The sequence below is a fragment of the Sinohyriopsis cumingii genome, chromosome 17, assembly GCF_028554795.1.
Source record: "Sinohyriopsis cumingii isolate HCF-2022 chromosome 17, ASM2855479v2, whole genome shotgun sequence".
NCBI lineage: Eukaryota > Metazoa > Mollusca > Bivalvia > Unionida > Unionidae > Sinohyriopsis > Sinohyriopsis cumingii.
In genome coordinates, this window is record NC_142977.1 from 80,712,251 (window position 1) to 80,726,332 (window position 14,082).

Genomic DNA, 14,082 nt, shown 5'->3' on the forward strand with positions numbered 1-14,082 from the left:
CAAATTAGAAAAAAGATGGTGTGACCCAATGATTAACACGAAGTCAGCTTATACTATCAGGGATTTTATTGTGTGTTTCAACCTACGCTGATCCTTTTAAAGCGTACTTTTAGTTCTCTGAATTTAATTTCAGAAAAGGCGTAATGGGTTTGATCGTTATTTTTGCGTCAAATGTTTCTTCTATTGATCGGTTGACGGATGTACTGTAATCTGAACCGTGTAGACTTGGAATAATAAATATCGCTAGCGGATTTATCGTCAGTCTTAGGCTTGTTTGCTATGGAATACAATCTGATTCATGCTGGAGATCAAGAAATCAATCAGTTCCACATTTATTGCAAAATGATATTAAATTTACTTGAATCATATCTTCTGCCGACAAACTGTCGCATATATTATTACAATTTTTGAGCCCGTCCAAGATAACCGGATTGATATGTATGCGTTCTAAAACAGGTGGAGATATATTTCGACCAGTGTTATTTACTGTGGCAGACAGTCACCGTTAGTTGGATATTTTATATACCGAAATGTTAGCAAAGAATTAAAATACGAGAATGCTGTGCTTATATTTGCTAATTATTAATTTTGTTTGTTTTGTTTTCGTAGAATTATAACCTTGAATCATGAGCGGTCTTTTGTTTCACAGCTGGTATGGACATCGTAACTCTCCATGTATATCATAACTCGCGTATGTTTCTAGCAAAATGTTATTTGACGATTCACTGACTAAGCAAATAAAATATTGCATCAGTTATAAGCAGTAAAAACAAGGGAACACACACTTTTCAGTCTTCTAGGCTGTTTTGTATCAACTGTGAGTTTTGGAAAGGTTTTATTAAATTACTTTAAGGTGTATCTATTATTGGAAATCACGCTCACCTTCCCTACAGTATATCAACTGACGTCATGGCGCGTATGATATTTGATTTTACCCTATGCCATGTAGATCACTGAGAACTAAGAAATGATGCTGCTGTCGTTATATATATATATATATATATATATATATATATTATATATATATATATATATATATATATATATATATATATATATATATATATATATATATATTCTGTTCACGTACCCGCGCAGAGTCTGTAATTTGGTTCCGTAGCAATGACAATACCTTGATATTGTTTAATTAGGTTCCAGGTTTTAGATGCTATTTATTAGGATATCAAATTGTTTTATTGAAATTTACACACGAAATATTTATAGAAGTTCGAACACAAAATTCAGATAAAGAGATATGTCGATGAACCAGGTTTTTGCTGTATTCATATCTACTTCTATCATTTATTTAGTTTCTCTATATATGGATTTTTTTCACAGAATAACAACCACCGTGTTCTTCAGAGCTATTTAAGTACCTAGATAAAAATTTAATAAAAATTATGAAATTACTAAACACAAAAAATCCAGCCGAAATCAGGTAAAGTTTGAAATACAAGTCAATAAGGGACTAAAATAGATGTAAGCTGCACAACATAGAGAAATATCTTGTTAAATAAATACATCTTACCTGCATCGGGGCCTTGGCCAATGTTCATCGAAAATGGGTCTGAAATTATAAATTGTATATTTTAAAAAAAAAAAAAAAAAAATATATATATATATATATATATATATATATATATATATATATATATATATATATATATATATATATATATATATATATATTTATTTATTTATTTATTTATGCTGGCATACCAGAGCTATCGCATCCTGCGATAAAATTAATATCTTCTTACAGAATCAAATTCGGAATTCAGCGATTCATTACCATATGATAAGCCAAAAGAGCGTGTGATGGCAGCCTATATAAGTAATTCAATCGGCCAATCAACGATTGAATGTACAGTAGTAACGCCGCCCAAACACTGAGACCACAAACTGTGGCATAAGTAGATCTGATTTTTAATAAGGTCATATACAATAGCCAGAATGAGACCAGCGGCACGGTCAATACTACGTGAAAGTAAGTCACCTTGATTGAACAAATACACGTCTTAAACGGACCTTTTCTTACAGTTTTCTTTCACCATATTATTGTACAAAATAAGCCTCTGTTAAGCAACCACCTTTCTTTAAATGCCTTTTATTTATTAATCCAAGAATGTGCTTCTTTTCTTTTTATTGGCGTTATCTCTTCCAAGTATTTGCTGCTAAAGACCAGTTCGACTTCATAGCTCGTTTAATGACATTTATCGTACCGATTGGACACGAAATTAGTTGTACCTTCAGGATAATTGACAATGCCTGTCACGAAAGCAAGTTTTTTTTAAAAGGATATCAAAGAAGATGATTGATAAACATTGATGAACGATATATTCAATAATTTTCAGATTAGATGACAGAGGGAAAATAACTTCAAAAATTACTTTATAAAATTTAAAAAAATACATTAAACTTGTCATTTGACATATGTTGTGGTTGGTCTTCTCTGTTGATTTATTAATTCATTTAGTGGGTTTTTTTTTATAGTGTTGCATAACTTCGAAGAAGTGCAAAGAATGCAAATTTTGTGATGCATCACCATAGAGGTGATGGTACGAATAATACTGCGAAACGACAATAAAATAAATACCGATGAGCGAGTAGGCAATTGAAATCCATTCACCAGGTGTACGGGACAGTGTTGAACCGGTATCACATTGAAATACAAGGATTCAAAATTTGTGAATGGATATCGTCTTCACTTCAATGTTAGGGATATGTTGGCAATCCTAGTTCAAGCTATTTCTTGTATAGCTATAACCAGGAGCGCCGACATACTGATTGGGGGTGGTGTGGGGCTAACATGTAGTGGTCAGTTATTAATTTTTACGGATGTAGGCCAAAACACATGTAGAGCTGAAATGGGTGGGTGCGTGGCAAATGACCCACTCCGTTGCCCCTATGTGCGGAAGTCCATAAACTATTACCTAATTTATCAATGTATGACTTATTTATTTAAAGGTCTTTTTTTCTACGGCTTAGATGTGTAAGTAAACAAAATCTCTTTAGCTCACTAAGCAGCCAAGTTCATAAGCATCACTGTATAAAATAAACTTGATTTTTCCCGTTGTCGTTTGCTGTGTAAAAAAAGATTATTTTGAAGGAAAATGAAAGTTTATTAATTCCGCTCGTATAACAAAAACGCTTCATTAAAATATCTATTCGGGTGGAATCATTCAAAATAAACCAGAAAATATTCAGAAACGTTTTCTAAATTTATGCCGTAAACTGGTCTAAACAATTAAGTCTCCCTCAACATAAGACAAAATAATCTTCCTAGCTTACTCTTTTGAAGTCACATACACACCGATCACGTGACATTGATACGGACATTTTTTCTATGACGCATGCTCGTTTATCTGGGGCTTGCGTTGGAATGGCTTGTAAATGCTGCAGATACTCGTTAACATGCTGGGTAGTGACGTATGATAATAAGCCAATTTTATTTGATCATTGTTTTAACTGTTTAAAAAACCCAACCATTTAAAACTTGACGTGTTGCATGTATTCACTTTGAAATAGTCACACACACACACACACACACACACACTCCTTACAAGCTCTATGTCCATAAGTATAACCCATACATTTCATATCTAGACTTGTCTTTCTTTCTTTTATAAAGAAAATAAAAATGTTTAATTCTGCCTAGAAAACTATTTTATAAATCGTCAATGCAGGGAAGCATTGTGTGAGCCCTTTGACTAAGATCATAGCGTAATTAGGAAATATACTGAAAACAAATGTTACGCCCATATGAGAAACATATTTAAATGGTATCTCTTTCACAACCTATTTATACAATCTGTCGCCCGCACTATAGATTTAGAAGTTTCAGATTGAATTAGGTCACCCCCCATTCATTTAATCTTGATTACCCTCTATAAATAGTAATGACAAGCTCGAATACGATTTGTTTATTTGACATATATCTAAATACAGTTATTTGCCATTTATCTAACATTGATACATACATAGAAAAACTTGTCATATCTTTTTGGGTTATCGAGTTCACAAAGAAGTTATCGTGTTGACAAGATGGCAACCATGGCAAGCTTCCAGAGTCATTCTTCATTTCGACTAGCTGTATCTCCTGTCTGATATATAGGTGTTTATTTAGGTCACCTAGATGGCCGCCCGCCATGTGGACCTAACACTTCTCAAGCCAATAATAATAATAATAATAATAATAATAATAATAATAATAAGAGAGAAAGAGATGAGGGAACTAACCTGGTGCTTGTCTTCTGTTCCTAGCCGATCTGGAAAAGAAACCCAACATTATTATACTTCTATTCCATTTACTTGAATTTACAAACGTAATCAATTGTACTGAGTCAAAGAAAAATGACCAGAATATATACATTTGCCAATAGGCATACTAATTAGAAAACTGTATATTTAAAGAAAATAAAAAATAAAACAAATAAGAAAAACAAAGAACAAAACAATATGAAGAAAAAACCCCAAACAAAACAAACAAGAAATCTTTTTTTTCAGAAATGTCGGAAATAATTTAATACATAAATATAGTATACATTTAACTCTAACTCTATTTAAATTGTCTAAAAGCCTTCTTCATGTCATTTCTTATTCCAAAATTAAGCATTCGGGAGATGTCACCGACAGGCACCATTTTTGGAGGTTAAATTGAAGAGAAAATAAATTCAAGTGTAATTTCGAAAACTTGTTTTTTTTTTTTACATAATTGTCATAGGAACCATATTTTTTCCCTGCCAAGGATCCTGGCAATTGATCACCACTGAAGAAAGTAGTCTATCTACTACTTATGCACAGCGGTAATGTAAGAAATTATGACAAATATTTCGAATTATTTTATTCAAGCGATCGTCATGTATACTTTTTTTTAAATAGAGAAATAGCTTTAAAACAGCTCACACAGAAAAGCTTGCCAAGAATAATAATAAGCGAAATCTGTCTATAAGAAGGCCATGTAGCCACAAATTTTGTCCGTTGTGGGTAGTTGTTGTTTTAATATAGGTAAAAATATATGAAAAAATAACAATTGTAACGAATAAAGGCTGTCCCTTGTTAACAAGTGTCCCGTATGCGTGATGCCTTTTTCTAGCAGTAAATAGCTGCATACAACAACTGTAGAAACAAATTGGGAAGCAAGGTGAAAATATCAAACATAATACTTGTTTGTAATTCCATCTACGTTCATTTGTTATTTACTCTTCAACGGGAAAAGAGAAGGCAGATTTGTAAGCATATGTAATACCGTTACAGTTCATTAACATAACCAATATGACATTCGCATACGTTAGTTTTTAAAGCAAGGACATCATTTGTAGTGGACGGATATAAAATAACCAACAACAGATATATTGGTGTATTGACAATTTTGAAACTTTTGTTTATTCTAAAAATAATTAATATTATTAACGTCCTTTAATTGGCATTTGCAAAGTTGTGTATATTAGTCATAGATGAGAGAAACAGAGAAGTAAACAACGCCCAAAATAGAATATTTTTGAAGAGAAAGTAATTACGAATGATAATTTTTGAAAATAAAAATATAATTACTTACCTTGATTCTGCAAGAGCGACGAGAAGTACAATGCCAGCAAGGAAAATATTCATGCCGGCACGAAGTGCCATTTTACGGCTGTGCGAAAGTCTAAACCTCTATGCACAAAAATGTTTTATACACACGAAATCACAAAATACTATTCTAAATATTCTGTTTAAAGTGACCACTGTTCTCGAAAGTTGGGCCCCTGTCCACTTATGTGAAAAATCCAAATTTCATGACAATAAATACTATCAAACTCAGGTCACGTGACTATCATTCTTGCCAATCAAAGAGAGAAGAAACTCGCGTAGTAAAGCAAATTTTATCGTGTCCTGGATGGTTAATTGAAAGAGGTGCGTATCTTTTGTTATTCAGTTCGACTTGTTTCCAAATGTGGTGTTCTTATCAAAATTTTGGCTAGTTCAGCCAGTTCTGTGCTTGATTAATGACCACCATTCAATTATCTTAAAATACTATGGCCTTTTCATCCTTACGGACAGGCTTTCTTCATCTTCTATGAAAGTTCTGCTGATTTTAAATTAATGGCTTTCTGAAAAGAGCAGAAATAATACAAAATTTGCGCACAACAAATTCAAATGAAAGTTTATCTCGTTGAAAATGTACGAAATGTCACAGGTAGAGCTGCTTCTATTATGTCAGATATACTTATGTTTATTTTTAATGTATGTTTCCAGAAACGACTAAGTCTTAAAAGGAAGAGAAGTTAAAAACATAATGACACCTGATATGAATATAATTTCGAATCCATTTATTGACAATTTACATTCATTCGTGTCAAATGTTATCTTTGGCGTTATGAAACTGTGCATTAAAAATTTAGGCCATCATATGCTCTGTGAAACTTCATAACTGCTTATGTTTTTATTACATATAACATTTATATCAGGCCACTATTGTAATTTAACTGTTGCAGTCTTAGATAAATCAAATAAATCCGCAACTACGGAGTTAATCTTTAAGAAAGGAATATTTTGAATGAAAATTAACTTTTTAGTCCATTTTTGTTGGTATACTACTATGTTTGTTTCTCAAGGAAATGAAGTGTATCATTCTATAATAATAATAATAATAATAATAATTATTATTATTATTATTATTATTATTATCGACATCATAGTCTTCTACCTAATGTTATTCTCATTTATTAGAAATTTAGATTCTCGTCATTTTAAACTATGATATCGAATCTTAGAATTTATGTAATCTACCTAACGTCTGCAAGGTGAAAAGAAAAACTTAAAATTGCAAATATAGCAAGGGTACGTATAAACTATAGTTATATCATAACTCTGCTATCAAGGTTTCTTATGGAATATCAATGCATCGTATCAAGGTTTCTTATGGAATATCAATGCATTGTATCAAGATAAATTTCCTAAGTAATCTGCTAAAGCACATCCTCTGTATAACCTATGTGTAAAGGGTTATTTTAGATAAACAAGTGCGGAGCTGATTTAAAAGTTTGACGACAATAGTATTGTACACGAAATAATGTATCGAGACCAATTCATATTGTGAACAGTGGCACAGACAACACGCGAAAAGCGAGTGGGGGGGGGGAATTGAAGGACAAATGTATTAAGTAATCAACAGAGAGAGAGAGAGAGAGAGAGAGAGAGCAATTAACGGAAATTCGAAAGGAATATATATTAAATACCAACTTGAAACTATCGCTGTAGTTCTATTACTCGTATTTCAATAACTATGAAGATAGTATTTCTTCGAGATATCACACAAAACAACATTGACTTTAGAACTTAAATTTTCTCTTCGATGATTTTATGGCTGATTTTACAGAGAACATCTCATCACTCTGTTTTAGTACAGCTGATGGTACTCGATGTAATGATCAGGTCAATCGTATTATTTTCGATGAAAAAGAAACGGTTTCACCTGTTAACGTTAAACGACGTGCCTAAAACCATGAACATAAGTGATGTTACAGTCGCTTACTTATTTCACTGAACACGAAGCAAGGAAAGTGAATCAAACACATCAGTTAAACCAGAATGAAACAAAAATCTTTTATCTAAAATTCTGATATCCTTTTTCTGTTATTTACTACGATTTATTTGTAGGCTAATCAAGCTGGACTTGTTTATTTCTTTTTTAAACTGTGCATTGGACAGTACGTGAGAGGCGACGCAAAAATCAGGTTGTATTCTTCCAGCAAAGTTTAAAAAAACCCAGACCGTTCCGGTGGCGTAAGTGGTTAGAGCGCCCGCCTCTGATGTGGTAGGTCGCGGGTTCCAACCTCGTCCGAATCATGCCAAAGACTAAGGCGTTAGTGTTAGGACTGGTCGGCCTGGTGTCTGGATAATGTGACTGGGTGGGACAAGATGCTACATAAGGCACTGTGCTAGACATCACTATAAACTGCCACACTGCCGACATCGTAGGGATATGACTGAAAAATTAACCACACGCTCTTAGAAGCTTTCACTATAGCTATCCTGCTATACCGTTATAATACTGTATATCACTTCTTTTGATTGAGGAATAGCGGAATTCTCTTCATGCTTGATGATTATAATAGAAATAATAATAATAATAATAATAATAATAATGAGGACTTTGTATAGCGCCTAATCTTTAGAAGCACTAAGCGCTTTACAACATTAGACAACACCTATAAGATAAAAAAACATATAATAATATTATTACAAAAACAAACACCATGAAATTAGGAAAACATTGAAAAATAAAAAACATGCTGAGAATATTTAAGGTAGGAAACATTATTAGGTCTTTAAGATTGTTCTTGCAGTTGAAATAAGTGAGTTATGAGAGCAATCTTGAATGGGATCACTGTGTCTTTGTGCCTAAGTCCAATGGGCAATTCATTCCACGTTGCTGGACACTGGTATGCAAAAGAACGCTGTCCATATGACTTTCTTTTCATAGTGGGAATAATGAGTATACGATTGTCAGAAGAGGAGCGTAAGTATCTTGCTGGTGTGTACACATATGTGAGGTCGGATAGGTATGTTGGACTAGAGTCCGACAGTGAAACGTAACACAGAGAACAAATTCTGTGTTTGATTCTGGATCGAATGGAAAGCCAGTGTATGGTACAGAGCAGCGGGGAGGTGTGCTCTGATCGTGGTATTCTAAGTATGATCCGAGCGGCTGTGTTTTGAACTTTTTGAAGTCTCTGGAGCAGATATTGAGATGAACCAGACAGAACTGAGTTACAATAGTCCAGTCTTGAAAGTACTAATGAACACACAAGTGTTTTAGTGGCATCAACTGAAAGATATTTGCAAACTGAGCTGATGCGTCTCAGCTCAAGATATGCAGCCTTGCATATGTTCATGACATGTTGGTGCAATGTGAGACTGCAGTCCAGAGTAACACCTAGGTTTCGTACTGATTGTGTGAATTTAATGTTGGTGCTGCTGATATTTATTGTTTGAGGTAAAAGATGTGAATGAGAAAGTCGTTGTGTTGTGATCCGAATGGCCTCAGTTTTATCATCATTCATCTGCAGCTTGTTACATGTCATCCATGATTTCACATCAGAAATGCACCTCTCTACACCTTGGATGGTAGCATCAACTTCAGTTGGGTGGCTAGATTTGTATTTTTGGGTGTCATCAGCGTACAATTGGTGAGACACTGGATGATGATCTATGACACTTGAGAGCGACTGAGTGTATATAATGAAGAGAACAGGTCCAAGAACATACTCCTGTGGAACACCACAACATAGATCAATTGGGCTGGAGTGTATTCCATTTGCAGATACAATTTGTGTCCTGTTGACCAAGTAGGACTTTGTTTTGTCTTAGATACGTTTGTATTTATCGCAACCGAGAAGCTAAACGATTTTTTTCTGTGCGATGTTGCGCCCATGGATATGCATTTGTGCCAATGAAACAGTCAGTAATTTTAATTTCCTTATTTCGATCTGTTACTGTACCTGTTCTTAATTTTGCCGTGTGACGCGGAACCTTTCATTGTCACATTGTAGCTGCATTTTTCCTCTTTAAAGGTACTTTTACGTGATTTTTTAAACACAGAATAGGGCTGACAAAGTTATGAACTTGACATTAATTACACAATTGCAAAGTGCATTATCGGACCAAACGAGTATTGAACTTAGGTAGAATGTAAATCTTGACACGCGCATTTTAGCTTCATGGACACTCGAAAATACAACACTGATTTACAGCACATAGTGAATTGTCAACCATTGGAACGAGAAATTAATCTGTATAGTGCACGCGTTATGTATATTATAATCAGTGTCTGTTAGGGGAATGTGCTTGATGATTGTATTTGGTACACTTTTGGTTGAATATTTATCGAATTTATTCTTTTGCCAGAAAAAAAACACCCATTAAATAATTTGTTCATATTCTTATGATTACGTTGTCTATTGTCTCATCGACTGCATCTGAGGCAACCATGCACGTTCCATTATTTCCATTCCACCAAAGTCTTGATAAATGTATGTTCAATTCTGCGTACATTTCTAACAGTATACCTTACTACAATGCATATCGCAAGCTGGAATTAATTCAAAACCATATATTTTTTATGACGAATTGAAAGGTGGCTCGTTTTCTTTCTACCTTGTCTGTACAAATTCAATAAAATATGAAACCAGCCTCTTTAAAATCCATCTCGTTATTTGCATGAATACAGCTTTCTTTCATTAGCCGTTAGATTCTACGTACATGTCTTCAGTAAACTACATTATCATGTTTGCCTTGGATTTGACACATATCCACAAAACATTATACAGATGTGCAGTAATATTCCCACTCTTAACTTTTACCTCTGAGGTAGGGGTCGAAATTCTGATATCATTGTACATATCTACATTCTTCCTTCCCCCCATTCCCAAGGGCATCTATGTATATTAGTTTGTTGCATACAGTACCCAGTGTTTCGTACTACTTTTGCCTTACTACGGTGTACTTGTATTCATTTATGCATCGGTAAAATTACAGTTACACAAACTATAACCGTCGTTTATAGGCACATGTATTTATATTGAACTGAACATAAAATATAGATGTTTGACAACACACCGTTTCTCTAGTGATGAAACTGTCTTTAATATCCAACTCTGAAGCTGTAGACTGACAGAGTTTACCAAATATTTTATGGTTTATAACACATCTCATCAGGGCCCGATTAAGGCATTGGGCACAGCCAACATAGGGGCCCATAGCTATTCTGCCTTGTCGATAGATACGGTTACAGTACTATTAATAATACTGCCTGTGAAATCAGACGATAATATACGGGCCCCCCTGAGCCTTGGGAGCCCTGGGCACGTTGCCCTCTTTGCCCTATGGATAATCGGGCCCTGCATCTCATGCTAAATATCGGACTAGAAGCTTTGAATCTTCCCAGTAACAAAATGCCCTAATTTTATAATATAACCAATCAAAGAATTCCATTATTGATATTTGAAATGCACCTGGTCAGTGGAATAAAATTAAAAAGATGAGGATTTTACCGTCAGTGTGGTGTCTCAGAGTAAAGGCTGAGATCAATAACCTAAGAGTTTGTGAAAAAAAGAGATTTAACATTGTGAAAAATCACGTTTAATTTGTAACGGAAGCTACCTGGTATCTTGGACTTCGAGTTGAGTTTAGAATCTTCAATTTGCTTATGCCTGAAGGATTTACTTTAAACCAGCTTGCATTTATTTTATCCATCAATTTCATGATATTGTCAAATATTGCACACATGTTGATCTTTCCTTGCACATTGACTGTCTAGATAGGGAACAAATTGCCTAAATCTGCACGAACTGTGTTGATCTTATCGTAATCACATCGACATGATTACGATTGTAAATGACGACGACAGAATAAAGGGACTGCTACCAATCCCCGTATAGTTAGCGGTTGAGGCCTTTCGTAATGAGTGTGAAAGATCACGTTTCTCATAACAATCTTTAGATTTGTTTTCTGATGTAGCTGTTTTGTTGATACTTTCTGGTAGAACTTTTGAAGCTGACTATTTTCGTCTTTCTTTGTTGAAATAACGTGGTTTTTTTGTGTCTTATTTTCTTGTTGTGTTGCTACGTTTTCAATTTATGGTGACTATTGCCGGCTTTTTTGTTACAGTGCTTGTTTTATCTTTATTTTAGAGCTAAAGGGGTACTCCTAATTTATTTCTGTATTTCGTAACTGTAGCTCTTTTGTCACTGTGCAAAGTGGCATTTTATCGTCTGCATTCTTTCAATAACTTTATTTCTTTGCTTGATATGTGGTTCATTTTTTACCTTTTACTTGATAACTTAAGATTTTCTCACTTCCGCCTTTCTAAACCTTTGATATCTTTTAAGATAACCTTTGACAGTTGACCTATTTGAATATCCTCGTTGAGATTAACGCAACATTAAAAAAGGTTAACATCTGACCCATATGAAGGAGTGCAACTCTTATGTCTCACTGAAGACAATATGTTGATTCTTTGTTATATTCTTTGGGTAATTATATTTTTATGTTATCCTTTACTTCTAGATCTTAGTTATACACCGCTAGGGCATTCAGTACTGTTCCCGTTAAAGGATCTAGTTATTCTCCTTCTTACAACCAACCTCTTGATAACAATCTACATTAATGCCATTAATTCGGTTCTTAAAATTGCTTCTGTTTGTGTTGAAATGTTTAAATTTTGAGAAATCTAGCGATGTTTGATATAAACCATATTTCTGTAATGAGATAATGTCTATTGGTTTGAAAGTTTAGGCGAGATAAAAGTGAAGTCAAAGCTTGAGCTGCCAAAGACGAGCAATGAATAGGATTCATGGATGGATCCCAATTAAGAATCGAAGTGTTGTTTAAAAATATATGGGATAAAATGTTTACTGTATACAGAAGATTTTATATTTACACCGTATGGAGTTAAAATCTAATCCACATTTTACAGTGTGTAAATATAAAACTATAAAGATACAGTTTTGTTTCAGAACTTCTACCTGGCATCTATTAAAATACACACTTAAATGTTACTATTAACGTTGGATATTGTGAACATGGTCGAATTAGTTATATAATGTTAGAAATGCAGCAGAGAAAACTGAGAGAGGAAATTTGAAAACACCAGAGATGTTAACACAGTGCATAATTAAAATGATACAAAGACTAAACCGTACAATGTGAAAGAATCTCTCGTGTACTATTTAGAAAATAATAATTTTTGTTAATAATCCGACTGATTCACTCACGAAAAGGGCGACTGCACCAAACGTAAAGTGAAAACTGGCAGCAATATCAAAATATCCTAATGTTCATATTTAATGTGATTCTCGTAGATGAAGAAATGGCCGAGTTATGAATAATTATTTAAGGAACATAGGGAACGGTCTTGCATTTGGAAACGTAAAGTGAAAACTGGCAGCAATATCAAAATATCCTAATGTTCATATTTAATGTGATTCTCGTAGATGAAGAAATGGCCGAGTTATGAATAATTATTTAAGGAGCATAGGGAACGGTCTTGCATTTGGAAGAAACAACTATCTATTCAAATGAATTGATCCCAATAGATCCGAAGAAGAGATAAAAGAACACGAAAATTAAGGGAGAATTATAGATAATGAAAGAAAAAAATTAAAAACAAAATAAAAATTGAAGCAGCAAACACACCGAGGCCTTTCCCCACAGAAAAAAGGCACAAAAAAACTAACAACAACTGCAGATTTCTGTGAAAACCTATCCAAGACACATGCCTGCATGAATGAATAATTGAACAAGTCGGATCGTACTTTAACCTATGCAAATCTAGTTGTTGCAGTGGAAAAAAGAGGTTGAACAATTCTGATGGCAAGATAGCGTCTAAAAAGCATGGCAACCAAATCTAAATCATATCTTTCAGCCTTTTCAAGAACAGATAAACTACAAATCCTAGTTATTGCTCTAGTGAGGTTTTATCACGTGTAGTACTAACAAAATTGTCCTACGGTGTCTTGAAGCAACAAGACAACGTCGGAGGTGTAGGACATTTATAATAAACAAAAGAGCATATGTAAGAAGCACGACATTAAGTGTCTGGCATAGTCGTTTTGCACACAATCGTACCTATTTTAATGTGCTTAAGTAATAAACCTGGCAATTTACGGTAAAGCTAAGCTACAGCTACGCACATGTAGGGAAAGATCCAATACTAAAATAATACCTAAATCGACCGATTTTTATTTCTTTTAAAATATACATGACATAGACAAATTTGAATCCTATTAATCACTACAGACATAAATATAAACACGAAGTCCAGTATATTAATTTTACAATAATCTCTTGTCGTGATACACAGAAGAATGCACATTATGATTGTGATCTCCTCAAACTTACATCCTGGTAATTTTCAATCGTTTGTAATATATATTCTTTCAAAATTTTTAAATTAAACTCTATTTAACCATATATTTCTTTATTCCCTTACAGGCCATCGTTTCATCATTTCACGTTATTAATCGATACATTTTTACCCTAACCCACACAAGTCTTTAAAGACAACGCCCTTCAGCATATTCTTCAGAAACTTTGTAA

The 14,082-nt window shown here is 33.8% G+C and overlaps 1 protein-coding gene across 1 annotated transcript in view; it reads right to left on the reverse strand.

Annotated features, from left to right (window-relative positions):
* Positions 1-5,722, reverse strand: part of LOC149779312 (uncharacterized) — a 107,983-nt gene extending 102,261 nt beyond the window's left edge. The window contains exons 1-3 of the mRNA XM_089939929.1: positions 5,558-5,722; positions 4,240-4,268; positions 1,529-1,567 (exon numbers count right to left, since the gene is read on the reverse strand). Coding sequence (XP_089796055.1) covers positions 1,529-1,567; positions 4,240-4,268; positions 5,558-5,628 — 139 coding nt within the window. The 5' untranslated portion in view covers positions 5,629-5,722. The remainder of the gene's footprint in view (positions 1-1,528; positions 1,568-4,239; positions 4,269-5,557) is intronic.
* Between the last annotated feature and the right edge of the window lie 8,360 nt (positions 5,723-14,082).